At 44.6% G+C, this 23740-nt stretch overlaps 1 protein-coding gene across 4 annotated transcripts in view; it reads left to right on the top strand.

Annotated features, from left to right (window-relative positions):
- The first annotated feature begins 5541 nt into the window (after positions 1-5541).
- B4GALNT2 (beta-1,4-N-acetyl-galactosaminyltransferase 2 (SID blood group)) overlaps positions 5542-23740 on the top strand; it is a 39869-nt gene continuing 21670 nt past the window's right edge. The window contains exons 1-3 of one of the 4 annotated variants that reach the window (XM_053910539.1): positions 5542-5684; positions 20408-20605; positions 21161-21292. In XM_053910539.1, the coding sequence (XP_053766514.1) occupies positions 20433-20605; positions 21161-21292 (305 nt within the window). In that variant the 5' untranslated portion in view covers positions 5542-5684; positions 20408-20432. Of the gene's footprint in view, positions 5685-5712; positions 5840-9010; positions 9170-20407; positions 20606-21160; positions 21293-23740 lie in introns of those variants that run through there. The other 3 variants (XM_053910540.1, XM_045182233.3, XM_053910541.1) reach the window with 3 other exon arrangements.

The following is a 23740-nucleotide window of genomic DNA, read 5'->3' as shown; positions in this document are numbered from 1 at the left end:
TCCGTCTGTTCCATGCATCTGTGCCTCTGTTTCTATTTTGTACTTTAGTTTATTTCGTTCATTAGATTCCACAAGTAAGTGAGATCATGTGGTATTTGTCTTTCACTGATGGGCTTATTTCACTTAGCATAATACTCTCCAGGTCCATCCATGCTGTCGCAAAAAGTAGGCGTTCCTTCTTTTTTACTGCTGCATCGTATTCCAGGGTGTAAGTGTACCACAGCGTATTTCATCCACTCATCCATCTACTGATGGGCACTGAGGCTGCTCCCAGACCGTGGCTACTGTATACAACGCTGCTATGAACATAATAAGGGTGCATACTGAATATAGAGCTTACATTTGTGACTCACTAAATTTATATTAACTTAAACCTCAGTAATCACACAGCAACTTTTCAATGCATAGCAGCTGCCCTTAGATAGTTGCCAACACTTAACTGTAGAAGTATTATTCCTAATAAGACTTTGTGTTTGAAGCACTTGAGTGCACTTTACGTGTATTAATTCACGTAATTCTTAAAACAACCTCAGGAGATAGGTGCTGTTATCATCTGCATTCTTATAACTGAGGATACAGAGGCACAGGACATGACATAACTTATCCATGGTCTACACAGCAAGTAGGGGGCGGAAGCAAAGCCAGGCTCTAGAGTTCATCTTTTAACCAGTATACTATGCTGCTTCTTGAAGGCATCCAGACAAGTCAGAAGACAATTAAGAAAGAAACGTTCAGCCTCTCAAGTTGTGCTCCTTTTGCCTCGGGGCACATCAATGATGCACTTCTTGACTGCCAGGGTCAGGCTGAAGCCAGCAGGGTAGCACCCTTGACTTCTGTGCTTGCTTCATTGTTCCAGACTTGGCCCTGGTCCTTCCCAGCTTTCTGTCCCTTCTGCATCTCTCCCATACTCACTAACCCGGACCCTCCCCCACACCCAGGCCGCACACGATACTGCCCGCTATAGGGGAAGTGTAGGGCTTTACATCCAACAGACCTGGCTCCAGTCCTTCTGGGCCCTCTCACACATCTCTTGAGTTTCACTTTCCTCCCATGAAAATGAGACCAATGCAACACTGAAGGCTCGAGATTGTTCTGAGCACCGAACAGTATAATACTATTCATCCCTTCCTTTCTCTAGCAGATAGTTTTTGAATATCAACTAGGAGCCAGCCCCTATGCTAGAGACAGGGTGGAGAGCAAGGCTGAAGTGGTACAGCTTTTTGGGAAACAGGCAGCAAACACACACACACCTTCATGTACAATCAATCACACACTCTGACCAGGACTGTGACCAGAAAACACTGGGACACCAAAAGAGGAATCTGACCTGGTCTAAAAGAGGCCGTTTTGAGGAAGTGACATTTAAGCAGAGACATAAAAGCCAGATAAAAGCCAGACAAAAGCAATGTGCCGGTGTGGAAGAGTCTTTCTTGGAGAAGGAACAGCGTGTGAGAGCCTGAACAGCCCTCAGGGCTCTGAGACCCCAACACAATCTGCTGAGGATCTTCCTCCCTTGACGGCGCAACTGAGCACCCCCATAGCTTGGTTCTTATTCTCGAGCAAATGACACCACTTCCTTTTTCCTTGAGTTTCTGGTAAGCCAGGTGTTGCAAGAGGTAATCAGAGAACTGCTTGCTGACTCTTGAGCCGGACCTGGGCTTCCCACCCCTCTCCTGTCTGTGGGATGTATATTCCGCCCCGCCGTTCTCACATGGGGAGCTGTTCTGAGGACACAGCCCTAAAGGAAAATGTTACGACAATCTAGACAGTACATACGACTGACTGCAGTTAAGGCCTCTGTGTAAACTTTAAGGCTCTGGGGGGTGAACGGAAAGATCTCAATTTGGAGCCACCCAAGACAAGCCTCTCGTGTAAGTTCCCTGGCTTATTAAACCCGACACCTACCAGGAGAAAAGCAGTTAGTTACCTACAAGGAAGCTCCCGAAGACTATCAGCTGATTTCCCAATGGAAATTTTTCAGTCCAGAAGGGATTGGCACAAAAATATTCAAAGTGATGAAAAGCCAGGACCTACAGCCAAGATCACTCTGCCCAACAAGGCTATCATTTAGAACCAAAGCATGGATAAAGAGCTTCTCACACAGGAAAAAGCGAAAAGATCTTATCCTCACCAAACCAGTATTACAAGAAATCTTAAAGGTTCTTCTTTAAGAAGGAAAAAAAAAGATAAAAAATATGAAAAATATGAATAACAAAATGGTAGTAAGTACATATCTATTAACAATTACAATGACTTTATATGCAAACAGATTAAGTGCTCCACGTAAAGGACATAGGGTGGCTGCATGGATAACAAAACAAGACCCTTACACGTGCTTTGTACAAGAGGCTCACTTCAGATCCAAAGATACAGCGAGACTGAAGCTGGAGGGATGGAGGAAGATGTTTCATAGAAATGGAAACAACAACGACAAAAAAAACTGGGTTAGCAATACTTACACCAGAAAAAACAGACTTTGAAACAAAGGCTATAGTAAGAGACAAAAAAGGACCAGCAGTTCCACTTCAGGGTATTTATCTGAAGAAACCCAAAACACTAACTTGAAAAGACACATGCATCCCTATGCGCACTGCAGCATTGTTTGCAATAGCCAAGATGTGGAACCTAAGGGTCCATCCACAGATGAGGGGATGAAGAAGGGGTGCATCCAAACAACGGGATATGACTTAGCCGTAAGAAAGAATGCAGTCCTGCCACCTGCAACCACACGGGTGGCCTGAGAGGGTGCTGTGCTGTGAAATAACTCAGGCAGGGGAAGGCATGTGCCACCTGATTGCACTTATACAGGGAACTTAAGAAACAAAACAAAGTGACAATGAACAAGCAGAACTGAAACAGATTCCAAGATACAGAGAACATTTTGACAGTTGCCAGATGGGAAGGGATTGGGGGGGATGGTGAAAAAGGTAAAGGGATCAAGAAGTACAAATTGGTAGTTACAGAATAGCCATGGGGATGTAAAGTGCAGTATAGAGAATATAGACAATAATATTGTAATAACTGTGTAGGGTGCCAGGTGAGCACTAGATTTATCAAGGTGATGACTTCATGTTGCATAAATGTCTAATCACTGCCCTAGCTGGTGTGGCTCAGTGGATTGAACGCTGGCCTGCAAACCAAGAGGTTGTTGGTTCAATTCCCAGTCAGGGCACATGCCTAGGTTGTGGGCCAGGTCCCACATGAGAGGCAACCACACATTGACATTTCTCTCCCTCTCTTTCTCTTTCCCTTCCCCTCTCTCTAAAAATAAATAAATAAGATATAAAAAAAGTGTAATCACTATGTTGTATACCTGAAACTAATATAATATTGTATGTCACCTGTAACTGAAAAATTTAAAAAATTATTTAAAAAATAAATTCTGTAATTAACTTATGAATAGGATTGCTGGACATTGTCATTTGTGATAGAATATTAAGATAAAGTTTACTCAAAAAAAAAAAAAACCCAAAAAACAAAAACCCCAGCCACCTATCAGTCTGGAGTGATCTGACTGATCAGTCTGAACTGCCTCTTTGGTCTTTCCTTGTCCTCCGTGTACAGCGCCAGTTTGTAAACCAGCCCCAGGGGTTTTGTCCCTACTCCGGTCCTCGGAACAGTTGACTCCATCTTTTTTTTCGGTCAGCATACATTCACTGAACGTCAGCAAGGACTGGATTGGGGAAGGGCAAACGTCTAGGGACTATGCGGGTAAGCAAACAGCCTCACCACTCAGTGCGATCCATTCCCTCAGTCAGTGCTGAGTGCCCCCAGTACTGAGAGCAGTCCGGTGGGAAGCTCTGGAAAGACAAAAGTGAAGAGCACAGCCCTGGCTGGGTGGTCAGTTGGTTGGAGCATCATCCCATGTACCAAAAAAGTTTTGGGTTTGGTCCTCGGTAGGGGCGCATACAGGAGGCAACCAATCAGTGTTTCTCTCTCACATGGATGTATCTCTATCTTTCTCCCTGCCTTTCTCTCTAAAATCAATACACATATCCTCCGCCGAGTGTTAGAAGAAAAGTGAACAGGACATGGTTGCCATCACGCACCAGCACTCGGGTGGAGTGTTAGAAACCATGTGGCTTCTTTCTTGCCTAAGTGTTTCTCCTCTTGGCTGGGAGCATGGGTTTAATCCAATCAGGGTATGAAGCTCAGACATGTTCAGGTTATGCAGCTGAGTTCCCTGTGGGCCACTAGGAGCTTCTCCCACAAGGGACAAGTAGACAAGAGCCCGATTGTCAAGGATAAAGAATTTTTCTTTTGGTTCAGCAACACCAGTGCCAGCTGAGAGTGCTGGGCTCATCAAGCGCAGAGGAGATTCACATTACAGAAGAACTGACCGATTTGTCAAAGTGACAGCCAGAAATGGGTCAGCAGCCCATTCGCCCCAGGGAGCAGTGGAGGAATAACAGAACCAGCCATCATGAAAAAGTCTGAGGTCAGCCCCTGGGAGGAGCTACCCTTGGGCTGACCCCAGACAGCACCTGGGGAGTGATGTGCGCAGGTCTGGCCTCTCTCAGGGCTCCAGGTAGTCTTGAAAGGCCATTTCTTCTCTGTCACGGAGAGCTCTGTGTGGCTTGGCTCTGCATCTTGACTCCCAAGAACCACGGAATGGCTGCCACCAGGGACTGGTGTTAGCAAATCCTCACTTCGCCAACTTTCCCTTCCTGCCCACTCACCTTGGAACTGAAATCGCAGGGTACAATTCTTCCGTAATGCGGAAGACAAGGTTGAGTTAACCTCATCCCCACTTCAAAGTCGCCAGCGTTTTCCCATTTGGAGAGAGCTGGGGAGGCAGGGTGTACTGGGGAGCCAGCACCCACTGGCCTTAAGGGTGCAAATCCTAGCTCTGACGCCGGCCACAAAAGTTCAAACAAGTTGTGAAAACTTTCATAAGCTGGGTCTTCTCGATGTGAAGCAGCTCACAGTGCCATTGGGAGGGTTGAATTAAGGGGGATAATGTATCTGGAAACCCTTTTAAGCACTGGGGTCCTTTTACTACATGGACATGGTTAAGTAGAATGCTTTGCTGGTTAGTGCTGTCCAGGAAAGTGTAACTTCCCTCTTAGAGCTGTTTCTAGACCACAGCTACCTGCAGCTGCTCTTTCAGAGCTCCGCTCCAGCAGGGTTTCTCTGTGCTGCCTGCTGCCCAGAGGCTCAGGGCTGAGCCTGGGACTCCCCAGTCCCAAGGCTCTAGGTCCTCCTGGCACCTCTTTCTGCTCACTTTCCTGACCTATTTGGTTCGATCCGTCTTTCTCACTATTTACACCACCTTGTATATTATGTATCTCTTACATTCTTTTGGGGACAAAGCAGGGTATAATTAAGTACTTATGGTATACACAGAGAAACACGGGTTATTTTGCATGTCATTGTTTTGTCTACTTTAAAAATATGTCATGTTTGCGACTGAGGCTGGGTCATAGTAAGTTACAAGACAATCACACCTGAGATGAGCCACAGGAAAGCACCTGACACCGTGCCTGGCTTGTGAAAAGGTTCCTGCAAATGCTAATTTCATCAGAAATTCACCGGACTCTTCCGGGTACAAAGGCATTAAGAGGACAGATCTTAAAGAGGACATGAGCAGGTCTGTTAATGGGATTCAACCCACTCCAGCTTTCCTCCCGGCGTCTTTTGCCAGAACAATTTCGGTGGAGTAAGAGGTGAAGTGAAGTGTGCAGGTAGGGCAACGGCTGAATTTGGAGAACCCAAGTAAGGGGTGGGCGTGGGGCGTGTGGTGCAGGAAGGAACGAGGTGAGGCGATCAGGCTCGTGGACCATAAACACAGCTTAGCTGGGAAGGAAGGGAAGGGGCTGCGGTGATCCGGAGACTAGAGGTGGGCACAGGATTTTATTGTTCTTTTAAGGTGGGGAGAGAATTCCGATTACCCACCGATGAGAGGCCGCTAGACGCCGGGAGGTCTGGCGGACTGCGCTGGGGCGCGACTGCCGCCGCAGGGTGCGCGGTGCGCAGACTTGCTCGGGACGCAGGAGCGAGAAGGGAAACCGAGGCTCCTTGTCCGCCATGGGGCACGTGACGCGTTCCTGGCCAGCCCCTCCCTGTCCAGGACCATTCAGAGGACTGGGGAAACCGCTGGCTCCCCGCGCGCCTCCGCAGAGATCCCCTCGTACTGAGTCTCCGAAGCTGGGGAGCGGGGCGGGCTGGGGGCTCCGCCACCCACGGGCAGAAAGTGAAAAGCCACCCAGACGCGGTTGGAATTCCAGCTCCACTCACTAGCTGATCACCCCACTTTGCCTCAGTTTCCCTGCCTAAAAGAGAGGCTAATAGCGGTATGCGCCTCTTAGGGCTGTTGTGGCGAACACGTGGCACAACTTAAATAAAGCGTTTGGCGCCGAGCCGGTCCCTAGTATCATAAAACAGGGACTGTGATCATTATCGTTGTATCCCGAGCGCGAGCAGAAAATCAAATGGAGACAGGGTGGAGTGCACTTAGATGGTACTTCATTTTTACCTGCGCAGGGGCGAACTCCCAGGGTGCCCGTTAAGGCTGCAAAGGGGAGTCGCTCGGCACACTCACAGGCTAGCCCTTTTTTTTTCTTTGTAATACAGATTTTTAAAAAATATATTTACTGATTATGCTATTACAGTTGTCCCATTTCCCCCCCCCACTCCACTCCATCCTGCCCACCCCCTCCCTCCCACATTCCCCCCTATAGTTCATGTCCATGGGTCATACTTATAAGTTCTTTGGCTTCTACATTTCCTACACTATTTTTACCCTCCCCCTGTCTATTTTCCACCTATCATTTATGCTACTTATTCTCTGTACCTTTCCCCCCTCTCCCCCTCCCCTATTGACAACCCTCCATGTGATCTCCATCTCTATGGTTCTGTTCTTGTTCTAGTTGTTTGCCTAGTTTGCTCTTGTTTTTGTTTTAGGTGTGGTCGTTAATAACTGAGTTTGCTGTCATTTTTACTGTTCATATTTTTTATCTTCTTTTTCTTAGGTAACTCCCTTTAACATTTCATATAATAAGGGTTTGGTGATGATGAACTTCTTTAACTTGACCTTATCTGAGAAGCACTTTATCTTCCCTTCCATTCTAAATGATAGCTTTGCTGGATACAGTAATCTTGGATGTAGGTCCTTGCGTTTAATCTTGGGTAATGTAATTATGATGTGCCTTGGTGTGTTCCTCCTTGGGTCCAGCTTCTTTGGGACTCTCTGAGCTTCCTGGACTTCCCGGAAGTCTATTTCCTTTGCCAGATTAGGGAAGTTCTCTTTCATTATTTGTTCAAATAAGTTTTCAATTTTTTGTTCTTCCTCTTCTCCTTCTGGCACCCCTATAATTCGGATGTCGGAACATTTCAAGATGTCCTGGAGGTTCCTAAGCCTCTCCTCATTTTTCCGAGTTCTTGTTTCTTCATTCTTTTCTGGTTGGATGTTTCTTTCTTCTTTCTGGTCCACACCGTTGATTTGAGTCCCAGTTTCCTTCGCATCACTATTGGTTCCCTGTACATTTTCCTTTGTTTCTCTTAGCGTAGGCTTCATTTTTTTCATCTGGGTTTCAAACAGATTCAGCCAATTCTGTGAGCATCTTGATAACCAGTGTTTTGAACTGTGCATCTGATAGGTTGGCTATCTCTTCCTCGCTTAGTTGTATTTTTTCTGGAGCTTTGAAGTGTTCTGTCATTTGGGCAATTTTTTTTTTTTTTTTTTTTTTTTGTCTTGGCGCGTCTGTTACTTTAAGGGGCGGAGGCTTAGGTGTGTTCACCGGGGTGGGATAAGGCTGGTTGCTGCGCTGTGACGCTGTACTTGGGGCAGGGGCCGAGAGGGAGCAATGGCGCCTGCTTCACTCTCCCCCGGATTTCAATCTTTCACTCCGATACCCACAATCAAACTGGGCCCCTCTGGTGCTGGGTCCCGAGTGGGTGGGCTTGTGCACGCTCTAGGCCCCTGTGGGTCTCTCCAACGACCTCTCCTGTGAGGCTGGGAGTCTCTCCTGCCGCCCCAACCCCCAGGGGCGCTTTCAATCAGAGGTTTGAGGCTTTATTTCCCTGAGCTGGAGCCCTGGGTTGCGCAGTCTGCTTCGCTCCCCACCGTTCGTCCCGTTTATCTGTGCGCGAATGTGGTGCTGCGGGGTGCTACCCGCTGCTCTGCCTGCCCCGCTCTCTGCCACTCTGAGTCCGGCCCTCCCGGTTTATCTGCGCGAATGTGGGGCCGCAGGGTCTGCTAGTGGTCAGACTGCCTGCGCCATTTGTCCCACACTCCGCCAGTCTCAGTCCCGCCACAGCCACGCGAGTCCTCTCCACCCCGGTGCCCATCTCCGCCCCTCCTACCGGTCTGGATGAATGTTTATTTTTTATTTCCTTGGTGTCGGACCCCCTTGCCATTCGATTCTCTGTCAGTTCTGGTTGTGCGAGGAGGCGCAGTGTGTCTACCTACGCTGCCATCTTGGTTCTCTCCAGGCTCGCCCTTCTATATGCGTGCGAAGTAAGCAAGCGAGCTACAAAAGCTGAGGTTGCTGTTATCTCTGCATAGCTCTTGGCTCTGGAGGAACATTAACCAGATGTTAAAATTTTCTTTTGAAACCCTATCTCCTGTCGATAAGAACTACCTGTCCTACTTAATTTGTACCTTCTGTTTAAAGATAAGGGTCCAGATCTGAGATGAGTCTGGCACCTAAAGTTTTATGGCCCTCTAACTAATTGGCTGTAATTCAGAATAAGCCCTCTGCAAATCAGGTATTGTTTAACCCTTACTTTGGCTGACAATGTTGTTTCTCTTCTTTATCTATTCTGGTGACCTTCAAGAGGTTTTCTGCTTAGCAATGCTTATAATTGCCTAGCTCTCTTGCCCAGCCCTCAACAATCGTCACCTTTTCCCCGCTCTCCAGGGCTGTTGGCTGTGAGGTTTCCTCCTCCCCAGAGGTTAGAGATGTTTGGACAGACTGGCTGGCACCAAGCGGGGCTCACGGAAAATGGGCGGGGTGGTGGGGTGGTGGTGACGTGGGACCTGGGGACCTACCCAAACTCTCACGCCTCCTCCACCTGCCCTGCTCCCGGAGAATTTGCTGGCATTGTTGCCAGGACGGGACACTCTGCGGGGCGGCTGCCGGGCTCTGCTCAACTGGCTCGACAGCTTGCCCCGCTCTGTCTGGCTGTGCTGGTCCGAGGCGGCCTGATTGAGAATGACCTTGTGGGGGTGAGTGTCATCGGAGCCCAGAGAAGTGGGAGGTCAAGGTTGGCCAGCTTGGAGCCATCGGAGAGTGGCCAGATGTGGGGTCTGCGAATGCCAGGGCAGGGGAAGGCGATAGTTGGTCTCTAAATTCAGCCCAACCCGTCCCCCACTCCTATGTAGGTGGGGGCATCCAGAAGGGGACGGTGCCTAGTGACGCTGTTGCTGTGCCGTTGCATAATAATTAACGGGAGGAAGGAGACGTGGAGGTCTACCTTAATATTTATAAACTACTTGGTCAGATGAGAAATACAGCTTGAGCCTTTTTATTCCCAAAGTTTCTTCTTTGTAGAACAATCTTTTAGCACCGGTGAGGAAGTCACCTTGTGAAAACAGGGTGAGCTGACGTTTTAGAAGCATTTAAGTGAGGTTTACTGTGTGCACAGGGTGAGACGGAGAGAGGGCAAGGGGAGCAGCCCTTGGACCCACCGAATGTCCCTGGCCAAGGCTTTCTTTCCTGCCGTTTCCTCCTCGACCATCACCCCACCCACCGCACATTCCTTCCTGCATGGCCAACCTAGGAATCCTTGCACCATGCTGGAAACCAGTGCCAATAAATTTAAAGCCGGTTAGTGCTTGTCCAGTTTGGCTTTGCCTGAGCAATTGGACGGTTAGAATTTACACAAAGGTTTGGGTTTTAACTGATGTATCTCTATTACGATCTTAAGGTTGCTGGCTAGTGTGACCTTGGGGAAAAGTACACTGCCTCTGAAGGAACTTCTTTTAAACTTTCCTTTGCTTCTAAATTTTCTTTTTTGTTTAAAAAAAATGTCTGATTTTGAAATGGATACTTCTGATCTTGTCCTTCTAAGATGAGGCAGCATAATAATGGGGAAAAGGTAGACTTGGGGGCCTACCTTAATTTTCACAAGCTACGAAGGGTCAGAAATACATTTTGTCCCTCTTTATCCCCAAAGTTTCTTTTCTTTGTACTTTTCAAAAGTCAGTTGACTTTTTCAATCATTTGACACTGACAAGGAAGTCAGCTCGTGCAAACGCAGGAACGTGTTCATGGGAAAATGGTCCATAAGCATTAAAAAAAGCACACAGTGTACCGAGGACGAGGTGCCCCAGTACGCTCTACCCAGCCCGGGGAAATGATGTGGTGCTTTGCGATAAACTCAATAAGTGGTGGATGGCAAATCCCTCTCCTACCCTATGGAGCACTTACATGTTCTGCATAGGACCTGTTCTGGACGCCCCAGCACTGCTCGCAGCAGCGCCTTTTGAAGAGAGTGCTCTTAACTATGTCTACTCCACAGCCGTGGAAATTGAGCAAGTTCCCCATGGAATACACTGGAAGGAGCAGATTGGAATTCAGCTGTGTTTGAGGCTAAAGCCAATGTTTTTTTGGTTGTGCGGGACATTCAACTCCTAATATTTTATTCAATGAATATTTGCTAACACTGCTGTGATCTACGTATTGTCCCAGGTGCCGGGGATACAGCTGTCCCGACCTTCTGGAGAAGTGGCAACTGTAGCAGAGTTGCCATCATCAGTCGCTCATTTTTAACCTCTCTCCTCTGTAGAACAGAATTATTTTCTCTAGTAATCAGTACTACTGATTACTTTCTTACTTTCTTATTTTAAGACAATTAGAAGTAAGCTACATCTTTTAAAGATACTCAAGATGGGTAAAATACCTTATGTATGAGTGAAAATCCTCACATACCAAACAAAATATTATACTTGGCAGTTGATATTGTTTTAAAGCATAAGTAATAAAATACGCTAGTTTGAAGTTCATGTTGTTATTAAAACTTAACAGTAACTGCAGCAATTGCTCCAAAGTTAGATTTTTATACTCTTTAGAAATGATTGAGGTCCCCAAAGAGCTTTTGCTTATGTGAGTTGTATCTACTCCTATTAAAACCGGGAAAATCAGAAACGATTTATTTACTCAGTGACTAAGAATAACCATCAGCCCCGCTGGCGTGACTCAGTCGGTTGCAGTGCCATCTACCCGCATACTGAAAGGTTTCAGGTTTGATCCCCGGTCCGGGCGTGCAGGAGGCAACTGATTGATGTTTCTCTCTCTAAAAAAATCAATAAATATATCCTCAGGTGGAGACTTTAAAAAAGAATAATAATCATAAACCTACCAGATAGTATAATAATGCGTGTTAGTGAAAAATAGCTAAAATGAGTTGAAGGCTTGACTGGAGCTGATGGATACACTTCTGTTCACTCAGGTTCCTATTGGCTACAGGCGTCAGCTCTGCGCCTGGCTCTCCATGGGCAACTCAGAGCCTGGCAGCAGACGTGCCAGAGCTCATTGTCCGAGAGACAATGTGTCACTAAGACAAAAGCCACCATGTCTTCTATTACCTAATTTCAGAAGTGATCTTTGCTGTTATATGTCAAAATAGAAGAAACCTTAAGCAATAATTTCATTATTTCAATTAGTTGCAGGGTTTGGATGATTTTTTTTTTAGCTGAAAGCTTATGGAAAAAAAAAAACTGGAAAAGCCCAATTGTAAGTTACCACCCAGCCCAAGCCCAATGATAAATTTGGAAGCAACGTGGTTGCTAAACCAACAAATGAATGGCCTAACCATTCCTGGGTCTTGGAAACCATACACCCTTGCCAAGAAGGAGTGAGGGAATAAGCCTGTACGTCGCTTCCCGGCACTGAACTCCTGGCGGGCAGGGCCTATTCCTGCCCGATCTTTGTGTCAGAGATCATTTATTTTGATCTCTGTCTCTTTGTCTTAGAGATCATTGTCTGGCACATGGTGAGTGCTCAGTACATTTTTACTAAATTAAATTGGATTTTTGCAAAATTTATACATATCTCTAATATATGTTTATATTGCATACATGCTGTATAAATATCCAACTTGGGTGAATATCCTATAAGAGCAGGCTATGCCTCGTATACACATATTTCCACATTATACAAACTGTAGCAGGGGTGTCCAACCTTTTGGCGTCTCTGGGCCATACTGGGAGAAGAAGAGTTGTCTTGGGCCACACATTAAATACACAAACACTATTAAAAACTGACGAGCAAAAATAAGGTCTTAAGTAAATTTACGGTTTTGTGTTGGGCTGCATCCATAGGCATCCTGGGCTGCACGTGGCCCGTGGGCCACGGGTTGGACACCGCTGCGTATAAAGAGTCCATAGTAGTCCTCCTTTGTAACCCCTTGTGACCACTGCTAACGTTAGCTGTGTTTTAGAATTCCATCTAGTATGTGCTTCCTCTGATTAAAACCACTCTGTGTAGCACCAATTCTTTATAATATCATCTCTAAAACATTTTCCTAAATAAAAAGGTAAAGTGGTCTTTTTTGATACATACTTACTGTATACGTTTTTACACTCAAGCCAGGACTGGAGATAGTGTTCCCACACTTCCACTGTCAGTGTCCCTGTACCACACAGCCCACCGGCTCAGCCAAAGGGCTGTCACTGGGCCATTGTGATGAGTTCAGGTGGGTTCTCCACTGGGGCTGCTTACTCACAGAAGGGCCTCTTCCTGCTGCTCATTTTAGCCTGTGGAGAGTCCTGGGCCGCAATGGCTGATGAAGGTGGGCAGAGAGTGGAGCTGGACTGGGACAAAGAAGCTGAGAGAGGGTATGATACGCTAAAGGGCCAGTGTGATGAAAGCTCAGTGCATTTTTAAGGAAATGGTTGACAAAGCAGAGGGTTAAGACCCGCAGGTAGCTGGGGACGTACAGAAGTTGTGCGATAGCGTATTTCTAAGTATTGCTTCTTAGCTGCTTCCTTAGGTCAAACTATTGTCTAATTTCCCATGTGATTCATTCTTTTGACCCGTAGTTATTTAGAAGTATATTTCTAAATTTCCGAGAATAGGGATTTCACTGCTCGCTTAACTGCATGGGGGGCAGAAAATATACTCCGTATTATTGAAGTTCTTTGAAACTTTGGACACTTGTTTTATGACTCAGAATTGTTCAGTTATTATAAGTGTTCTGTGTACATTTGAAAAGATTGTCTATTCTGTGGTCCTTAAGTGCAGTGTTCTATGTATGTTCATTTACATGAAATTGTTGATGGCTTGGTTCAGATGCTTACTAATTTTTTGTTTGCTTGCTCTATTAGGAAGGATAGTGTGTTAAAATCTTTCACCTTGATTGTGGATTTATTTCTTATTGTAATTCTATCAATATTTTGCTTCATATATTTTGAGGCTATGTTATAAGAATAAAGAATTATAATATCTTGTTCTGAACTGAATATTTTATCTTTGAAGTATTCCTCTTTATCTGTGGTTTTGGATTTTTGTCTTAAAAGTATACTTCAGTTGATATTACTGTAGCAAGAGCAAATTTATCTTGATTGTAATTGGTATAGTTATCTTTGTTTTTGCTCTCAGGGTTTCTACATCCTTGTGTTTTAACTATTTCTCTTGCAAACCACATATAACTGGGCTTCTCTTTTTCCTTCGGTCCAACTAGCTTTGTGTTCTAACTGGAGCATTTAATCAATTTATATTTACGTAATTATTGATACATTATGTGATGGATTATTTCAGTATAACATTTCTTTGAGTGCTTTCTATTTCTTCTACTGAATCTATATTCTTCTCTCTTTCGTTTCTTGAACCAGCTTGAAAGTTATCACTATTTGTACTATTTCCATAGTCATTACATTATAGATTATAACATACTCTTGGCCTATCGAAGTATAAAATTACTTGGTATTTTTAATCCTCTTCCTAAACAAATGCAAAGAACTTAGAACACTTTTAGTTTATTTATTGCCTTTCCTGACATGTCACCATTTTACTATTTTTTTATTCTATTGTATTTTAAACCAAATGAACAGTATTATTGGTTTTCTAAAAATTAATTTTTAGAGAGCAGGGAAGGGAAGGAGAAAGAGAAGAAGAAACGTGAATTGGTTGCCTCTCACATGCTCCCAACTGGGGACCTGGCTCACAACCCAGGAATGTGCCCTGACCAGGAATCAAACTGGTGACCTTTTGGTTCACAGGTTGGCACTCAATCCACTGAGCCACACCAGCCAGGGCTACTGTTTTATGCAGTTAATAGTTATCCAAGTTTACCCACTTATTTACATTTTTTATTTCTTGTGATGACCTGCTGTCTGGGATAATTTCCTTTTAGTTGTTACATTAGTGCAGATATACTGGTGACAAATTCCCTCCAATGTTGTTTGCCTGAAAATGTTCTTATTGTACCTTCATTCTTGTAGATCTAGTTTGGGTGGTATGGAAGATGCTTGTGTCCCTGGCTTCTCATACATTCTGTTGGAAAGTTAGCTAGAATTCTCTTTTGAAGAGAATTCTCTTTTCTTCTCTGGTTGCTTTTAAGATTGACTCTTTGTCTTTAATTTCCAGCATTTTTACTATATTGGTATTTTTTTTTTTTTAATTTCCCTCCTTGTGGCTTACAGAGCTTCTTGAAAGCATGGATTTAAGTCTTTCACTAGTTTTGAGAGTTTTCAACCATTTTTTTTTTCTTCAAATATTACTCTGCCCCATTCTCTATCTCTTCCAGTACTCCATTACTCACCGTATCCTCTATGTCTTTACTTCTCAATAATTTAAAATCTTTTGTTTCTCTATCTTTAATTTTGGCTGTTTTCTTCTGACCTGTCTTCCAATCTTATTTAATTACCTGTTTAATTCATTCACTAAGTTTTCATAACTGTCATCTTTGTTTCTAAAACTTCTGTCTGGTTATTTTTATATTCTTCAATTCTGTGTTAACATTTTCAATCATTAACTTACAGTTTTTGGGGGGAATAAGCATACTTATTTTACGACAGGTGTCTGATTATTCCAATATTGGAAGCCCTGCATTTTTATTGTGTTAATTTCCTCATTTAAAAAAATGTTACATCCTGGCTGGGTAGCTCAGCTGGTTGGAGAGTCATCCCAATACACCAAGGTTGCAGGTTCCATCCCTGGTCAGGGCATGTACAAGAATCAATCAGGGATTGCATAAATAAGCGGAACAACAAGTCAATCTCTCTAAAAAAAATCAATAAATAAAAAAAAAAAAGATTCCTCATACAAAAAAAAGCTCATCCTATCTCCACATGTTCCTTAAAAACATGGTCTTTACAAAATAGTTTGTGGAAATAATCTGAAATATAGGATACCTTACCCCAGAGATGACTTATGTTTGGGTCTGCTGGGCTCTAGAAGCACTGGAGATGTAGGATTGCCTCAGTTTACTTCAAGAGATGATGAATTCAATTCACTTCACTTCTCATTTCAAAGAAGCTTAGTAGCCAGGCCTGGGAGTGCTTACCTGATTCTGATTCACTCTTCTCCCAGGTCCTCCAGCCCACTGGAGTTCTAATGCAAATCAAAGGGGATTCACCAGGAACCCCCATCCCCACCTCCACCCATGGTGGATCTTGAACGTTAACATTTATTCCTCTCACCCCAGGAGGCTGAGAAAAGCATGCTTGGCCCATGACCTGCCCTCCCAGGAAGCAGCAAACACATCCAGAGGAAAAGTAGTCTCCACTCTTAACCTCTATTATCCCTTGCATCCTATCTAAGTAATTCACTGTGTAGGCAACCATCTGGTCTCTTCAAGCAGATTTTTTTGGGTCCAGCTTTTCTTTTTTTGGGGGGGGTCCAGCTTTTCTAGCTGTCATCAGTGGGAAAGTTGATCTGAATTGCATGGTCTACTGTTACAGGAGGCAGAAGTTCCGTTTGCCCCTGAGGCTCTTGGATGAGCAGGTAGAGGAGGTGGAAGTTGATAAGACTGCTTTTGGACTTTCCACTAATCACAGAGAGGGTGGAGTATAGCCAATTTTAATTTAGTTTAAGGAAAATAAAGAGAGGGGTGATATTATTTGTACTCTTAGTCTACTATAAAACACTGAAACAATTCATAGTCATTTATATAGAGAATTTGAATGGGTTTCCATTACTTGCAACCAAAAATTCCTGACTCAAATATCCAAAAACAGTGTGTATATATCAGTTTTGTCCATGATCTCACCAAAACTTTTTGGTTATTAATAGGCATTAAGTGCTACCTCAAAGTTATGTTTAGCCCTGACTGGTGTGGCTCAGTGGATTGAGCGCCAGCCTGTGAACCAAAACTTTGCTAGTTTGATTCCCCATCAGGACACGAGCCTGGGTTGCGGGCCAGGTCCCCAGTTGGGGGTGTGTGAGTGGCAACTGATCGATGCATCTCTTGCACATCACATTGATGTTTCTCTCCCTCCTTTTCTCCTCCCTTCCCCTCTCTCTAAAAGTATATAAATAAAATCTTTTAAAAAATGCATTTCATTAATTTTCTTTAGATGTTTAAGCTCTCACACTAGGATTTAACAAGGGGATGCATGCATACTGGAGAAATTATTTCTCCCAAAGAACTATAACCACACATTCTCAGCATAAATATATGATTGAACTAATATCAATATACATCACATTTTATCAATTACATAATAAAACAAATTAGCAAGTATCCAAATATTACAGTACACAACTCAAAAGGCATATATTATTGTCTGTTCAGTTGATTACCAGAAGCTCACTTTAAAATTGGGAAGGGAAAATAATCACCCTTCAAACAAAAATAATAGCGGTAAGCCCTGGCCAGTGTGGCTCAGTTGATTGAGCACGGTCCCACAAACCGGAAGGTCTCGGTTTGATGCCTGGTCAGGGCACATGTCTGGGTTGTGGGTTCGGTCCCTGGTCAGGGCGTGTACTGAAGGCAACTGACTGATGTTTCTCTCCAAAAACAAGTAAAAATATCTTTAAAAAACAATAGTGGTAAGCAACTTCCAAGGTATAAAAACATTACAAGATGTTCAAAAATTTCATGATTAAATCTTGTTTTAGCTGCAGTAACGAAGCATCACTACCTTCTAAAATTATGTACAAAGGATATATTCTACATGTTTTGCACAGGACAAAGGCAGCATTTTATTTAAAATATTAATAGTCTCTCTCATTCTTCCCAGGCCCTCCAATAAAGACAGGTGCTTCTGTAAGATGTAGATTTTCTTTTTTTGTAAAACAGATTTTCAAAATGGAGGTTTTCGATAACAGCACAAGATGAGATTTCTAGAAAGACAAAAATAAGCACTGTGAGACTTGGTTAAAATCCAGCACCAACGAGTGCTTGCATCAGTCTAATTATACGGGTACAAACATGGGGGATTTCACATAAAACAAGCAGACCGATAACCGTACAGGCTCTTCTTTCTGCGTTTGAAATGACTGAAGGGAGAAACTACAGAAGATCTAGTGTGTTCGTCGTTCCTGGGACTTTAATTCTATATGACACTAAAAATACATAAGTATTGGGCTGGGTAACTTGGTACTTAATCTCTCTAAATTTCTTCTATGTTAATAAGATTCTGGCATGGGAAGAGGTTTAAAGAAGACCTAACTTAAGACTGTACGATTTCAGGAAAGGCCAATGATACTAATGAGAAGCACATTTTAAATGCTGAACAGCAACAACCTTTTGCTAAGTGTCCAAATAGGACCAGGAGACCTCTTGGGGGTTACCTTAACAGTCTGTCTGCCACAGAGGTCCCACGTGTTTCTTCTTCAGCTTCTGCTGCCTGGGTATTCTGTCCCTTTGCGTCATTAATTTAAATTAGATCTCTTCTTTCATTCTATTTTGACTCATTGTTGGCTTGTAGAACACCGTGAAGTAGGGCGGTTCTGAATTCTGCATCCACTGCTTACCAACTGAGCGATTTTCTTTTCCTCTTTAAGCCTCACTAACTCATCTGTTAATTGAGTGGCGTAACAGAACCTCTCTCTTTATATTGTTGTGAGAATTAAATAAGATGATGCGCATGAAGCTCTTGGCAGAGGATTGGAACGTAGTGGTCATTAGATGGTAACAGTAGTAATTATTATTAGAAATATTTATGCCCTGACCGGGTGGTTCAGCCAGTTGTAGCACCGTCCCAGTGCACCAGGGTTGCGGGGTAGATCCGCATCAGGGCACGTGAGGGAGCCAAACAATGGATGCATCAGCGGTGGAGCAACAGATCGATATTTCTCTCTCTAAAATCAGTAAGTGGAAAATGCATTTATTCATAACCAGCTACCCTGCTAAAATCTTACTATTTCTAATAGTTTCTCATTTAATACATTTTAGTTTTCCAGTATGCAATTATTTCATCTGTAAAAAAATTATGCTTGTTATTCCTCTTGTTCTACATATCTTTTGTACTTTATAAGCTAATTTTACTGCACTGATTGTGCCTTCACAACGATGTTAAATAATAACAGTGGGCATTCTTATCTTATTCCTGACAATAATGGAATAAGCAGCATAATTTTTTACAGATGAAGTAATTGCATCCTGAAGAGAAACTATTGGACCAGAGGCAGGGACTTCTGTCTACATAAGTCAGCTTCCCTCTGGCTCTGGGAGTACATTCTCCCTTCCCACCAAACGCTGAAGACTGTTTCCCAGGCTGGAGTTGAAGCTGAAATACCAAAGACGTCTTATAGGAGCACAGTGGAGCAGACCAGTGCCGGGCAGAGCAGACAGGGGCTGGTCCCAAGGCCACCAAACCACAGCTCTCTTTCCCAGCCCTGCTGGGTCACAATCGAGCCATTTGCAGTGAATAAAATCTCCTTCTTCACCATACTCCAAATCAGGAATTACAGTCAGTGTTGAATTAATGTCAACCGACCTTGGGTAACCCACCATTATTCCTAACTACTTATTCTTGTATCCCTGTAAAGCTGTTTTGTAAACCAGGCTGGAATTGTTTACTTTTGAAACATGGATTTGGGACTTGGTTGAAAGGGGTGGGGGTTGCATGGGCCTTCAAGAACTTCCTCACTTTTTTTTCTTTTTCCAATTTAGAGGTCTATTTATATCATTTGTGTTTTTTTAGAAAGTTACCTCTTTCATCTAGGTATTCAAGACCTAGGCTTCTCTTGTGTCTCGCTTTCTTCTCTTTGCATCCTTCTCCCCTTTCTTCTCAGTTCAGGGGCCCAGGATAAGCCAACCACCATCTCTGCTTCCCAATTCCTGGGGAAAAATTCCTGGTTCACTGACCCAGTTCAGGTGTTCATCCTTAGTTGGGTCAACCACGACCAGGGCATATCATGTAATACCAGCTAGGCTTGTAGGTGTCCTCTTCGTGATTCAGGAGAAAAGTCTTAAAGAAGGGAGGTTATAAACTAGCAGCTCTCCCCAAAGTTGCCTATTCAGTGCTTAGATTTAGCAATGATTCAATTTTAGGTTTTTTCTACTTTATCACTTTCTACTTGCATTGTAACTAAGTTGTTTCTACTTTTCTTAGACTTATTTTGTTGTCCTTTCTCAAACTTATTACTTCACTGTTCAATATTTTTTTTTGTTTTGTTTTGTGATTGGACATTTGTATTTAAAGCTTCAAATTTTCCTCTTCATGTAATTTTAGCATATTCCATAGTTTCGTATGTAGTGTCTTTATTATCTTTATATTCTTGTTCTGCTCTTGTCCTTGATTCAAGAGTTGCTTTGGAAGGTATTTTGGTTTTGTTTTTAAATTTCCATGTTGTTGAGGGAGGGAGTTTTTAGTAGGTAACTGATTAACTGTTAAGTATATGATCTGAAAAATTCTACTTTATTACAGTTTTCTTTGTGTCCAAATATGTGGCCAATTTTTGTAAATGTTCTAAGAGCTCTTTCACAGAATACGAATTCTATCACTTAATTGCTCTTATGTATTTTTGAGACTTGATCTGTTAAGGACTAAGATGTGAACATGTTAGATGTTAGATGTGGGAATGTTAGAATCTATGGCTATTTTTGTATTTTGAATCCTTCTTCTCTTATAACCTGCAGAGCTTTGCTTTGTGTATTTTAGTGCTATTATTATTATTTTTCTTTTAGTGCTATTATTTAGTAAAGTTCATGGCCACTACCACGGTTTTGTGGATCATGCTTTCGATAATTATAAGTGCTGCTTGTCCTATTTAATACTTTTTTTTCTGCCTTGAGTTCAACTGTGCTCACATTAATATTACCAACTTTACTCACTTTTTCCCCTTGGAATGTTTTTGCCTATTATTTTATTTGTGATTTTTCTGAGTCTCTTTGTTGCAACTTGATTTTTTTCGATTTATCAGAAATAAATTTTGATAAATGGTATAAAGTATAAATGTAACTCACATTCCCCTTAAGTTACATTTCCTTTATACATTACACAATCAACTCATTTAATACCTCATCAGGAAAAACATATTTTAACGGAATTTGCTGTTTTGTGCCCTAACAGCTCTAGATTTCCGTGGGTCTTCAAGATGTTCATCTTCCTCTTAGGAGCTGGTATGGTTTTGTTTATGCTCAGAGGGGTGGACCTTCATGAAGAGTTCAGCCTCCACCCAGAGCTCCCTCGTCCTGCTCAGGCTGTCCCTATGCCGAAGCTTCTGTCCGAGAAACATCTCAGGAACCTCTTTACCTACGATGGAATCTGGTGAGATACCACCTGCTCTCTCTTCTCCGCCTTGGTCTGGCATCTCCCTTGCTCCTCCTATGGTCTGCTCTGCCCTTTTGTACCTGTGCTACAGGTGGTTCTCTACCTTCCTGAACCAGTTTTGGTTGCTAAAATGATTCCCATCTGTGGGACCAGGGAAGGGCTTGTTCTCCGGGGCACAGTCTCTGGTCTCTGCAACACTCAGCAAAGTCCCTTAAAACCTTGGAGGGCTCATTTAACTGCTGCCTTTTTGTCCCTCTGGCCTCCTCTTCTGGTGGGGCTGAAATGCCACTGGCATTTCCATGACTCCAGTTTAAGGAAGTTTGGTGCAGGGGATAATTCAAGAGAGGGGGGCCTTCTCCCTGTCTCCCTCCTCTCTGCTCCCTGTGTCTCTGTCAGGGACCACTGCTGAGATTCCAGGCTCTCGGCCCAACTGGGACAGTGCCGCTTCTGCGGAAGGAGATTCTCGGAATGACACGCTGGAGGAGGCCTCAGGCTCCCTCTCACCCACCAACCCACCCGCCCAGTAATGTTCCGTCCTCTTGCTCACTTTAGGCTCTTCCCGAAAAACCAGTGCCAGTGTGAAACCGAACACCAGGGCTACCGCTTTGAGAAGGCCTATGACCGGACAGACCTCCCTGCTGTGCAGGCGAGGAGGCAGGCTGAGCTGAAACACTTCCAGAGGAGGTAGGGTGGACTGTGAGGACTCTGGAGTCCCGAGGAAGGGCAAAAGCTCTCTGCTTTGTCCTGACAGCGTGGGTTCAAAGAGAGAAGGAAGGAGCTCCCCTTCTGCAGGATCCCTGGGAGGAACTATTAGGAATAAACCAATGAAAGAGAACTGAGGAAATAGCCCTTAAATGAAGATTTCTAAACTTCGCCTGTATAAAACGTTGCATAATTATAAAGGAGCAGAGGAACGGCGGCGGTTGGAATTCGGTGCGGTGCTGGGGCACAGCCTCCCCGCACCCAGGCTCTCCGAGCAGGTGGCTTTGTGGTCTCAGCAAGTTGCACTGTCTTATTCATTTACACTCAGAACAGACTGTCTCCCTGCTACGTGCAAGGTGCAGAGTTAAAACGCTCGGGGTGTCCTGACCAGGATTATTGATTGAAAAGAGCAGCAGTTGATTCTGGCTGGCTTCAGTCAAAAGGGAATTTGTGGGAAGGATGTTGGGAACTCACCAAATCTGTAGGTGGTAGGATGACCAAGCTGCGAAATTAAGATACAACAGACTGCCTAAGGGCTGGACAAGCCCTTCAATTAATTAATTAATTAATTAATTAATTAATTAATTAATTAACAATGATTTATGAGCTGTCATAGAAGGTGTGCTATGATTAAAAATAGTAGCACTGTGATTAAGGACTCTAACTTTGACACAAGCTGGGTGGCAAGCTACTTAACCTCATAGTACTTCAGTACCTTGTAAGAAAAATTAGATAGGGCTACCTCCTTCATAGGCTTATTGTAAGGTGAATGGTATCGACATGCGAAGAGCTAGTAACCAAAAAAGGGCCTGACACATCGAAGCACTGCAAAAAGATTACTTACTCTTAGCGTTGTGGTTTATTATTAATATCATCGCCTTATAGTTCTTCACGGGCAATACATATACATGAGGAAATACATAAATCACCTATATATTAGATGGTTAGAAGTGCTAGTTGGAGACATAAATGAAAACACTGTGGTAGGATGCTAGCTGATGCCATAAAATTTCACGGGATCATGAAGGAAGGTGACTTTGAACTCCGACTTGTTTATCAAGCAGGAATCTACCCAGGTCCCCTGTGAAGAAGCATTTCAGAAAGAAGAGTTGCTGCAGAGCCCAGAGCCAGTGTGGACCTTTCCAGCTGGTGGCCTGGCGAGAAAGCAGATCTCCGAGCCTAGTCAGCCAGGGGAAGGCAGGGTATGCCAGCCTGGAGGCGGCCAGTCCGGAGGGCCGTTGAAGGCCAGGAGGAGGAGTGTACATTTTGTTTTCTGGGTAGTACAAAGAAGTGAACAGTTTAAAAAGACTGACAGGTTATCTGAGATACATTTGGGAAGCCTCACGCTGGCCTCTGTGCAGAGTAAGTGGTGGTGAAGGTACAGGGCATGCAGGGAAACCTGCCGAGCAGCCAGGTGGAAGGTGAAAGTGTTCGTTGGGCTGGAGCAGCTGTTGGCCATGCCTCCCTGAGGGACAGTCGCGGGTGGGGGACTGAGCCTCAGCTGGGAATCACGTAAGAGAAAGAGTGAGTTGGGCGCTGTCCAGGTTTGACACATGGAAGATTCCCCAGAAGAAAGATGGGAGCACCACCAGGGAGGAGTCCTGAAGTCAGAGAACCGGTGGGACACGCAGGGGATTCCGGCAGGGATTGGAACCCCGGCAGCAGGGCTCACAGCGGGCAGTGCTGCCTAGTGAGGCCCACTGGCTGCGTTGGCTGTGTTGGCTGCTTTCGGGGGCCCGCATCCTCCGCGTCCCGGCGCGGGGACCCTGGGAAAGCGGCTTAACCTCCTCCGTACGTGATGATAATCATAGGCCTGGAATTTTCGTGAGCATGAGTTGATCCATGGAAGGGCTTAACCTGCACCAGGTTTGCAGCCCCAGTGAGATGACACAGTTGGATGGTAAGCGAAGTGCCCGTCACTGCGCGAGAAGAGCTCTCGCACCAAGCAGAGCCGGGGCTCTGGCTCTGGGCGCCCTGACGCCCCGGGTCTGCCTCCGGGCAGGGCGGCCCCCACCGCTTGTCTGCTGGAGTCTCCGGGAGGTCCCTGGTGGGGGCTCGAGGTGCCCGGCCCAGACCAGGGTCAACAGACATCTGCGAAACACGTAGGCGGTGGAGGGCAACCCTGGGGCGCGTTTAGGCAGCGCGATGGCTGTGTCTGTCCGGGCGGCCGGGAGAAAGAAGGCACGGCTGTGTCAAGCAGGGAACACGTCCCCGTGCAAGGCGCCAGGCGCGCGCGTGGGTGTGTGTGTTGGGGGGGAGCAGGAGGTGGCAGAGGCGAGATAGGGAGGCGCGGGGCCGTGGCGTGGGGAGCCGATCTGGAGAGAGCTGGGAAGCAGGCGTTATGAGAAGGCCGTGGCTCCAAACAGCGAAGGAGCTGGCCTTGTCTTTCCCTGCGCCTCCCTCACCTGCGGAGATGCCCATCTTTCTTGA

The sequence above is a fragment of the Desmodus rotundus genome, chromosome 9 (assembly GCF_022682495.2).
Source record: "Desmodus rotundus isolate HL8 chromosome 9, HLdesRot8A.1, whole genome shotgun sequence".
Lineage (NCBI taxonomy): Eukaryota > Metazoa > Chordata > Mammalia > Chiroptera > Phyllostomidae > Desmodus > Desmodus rotundus.
This window is presented reverse-complemented; position numbering and strand designations above follow the sequence as displayed.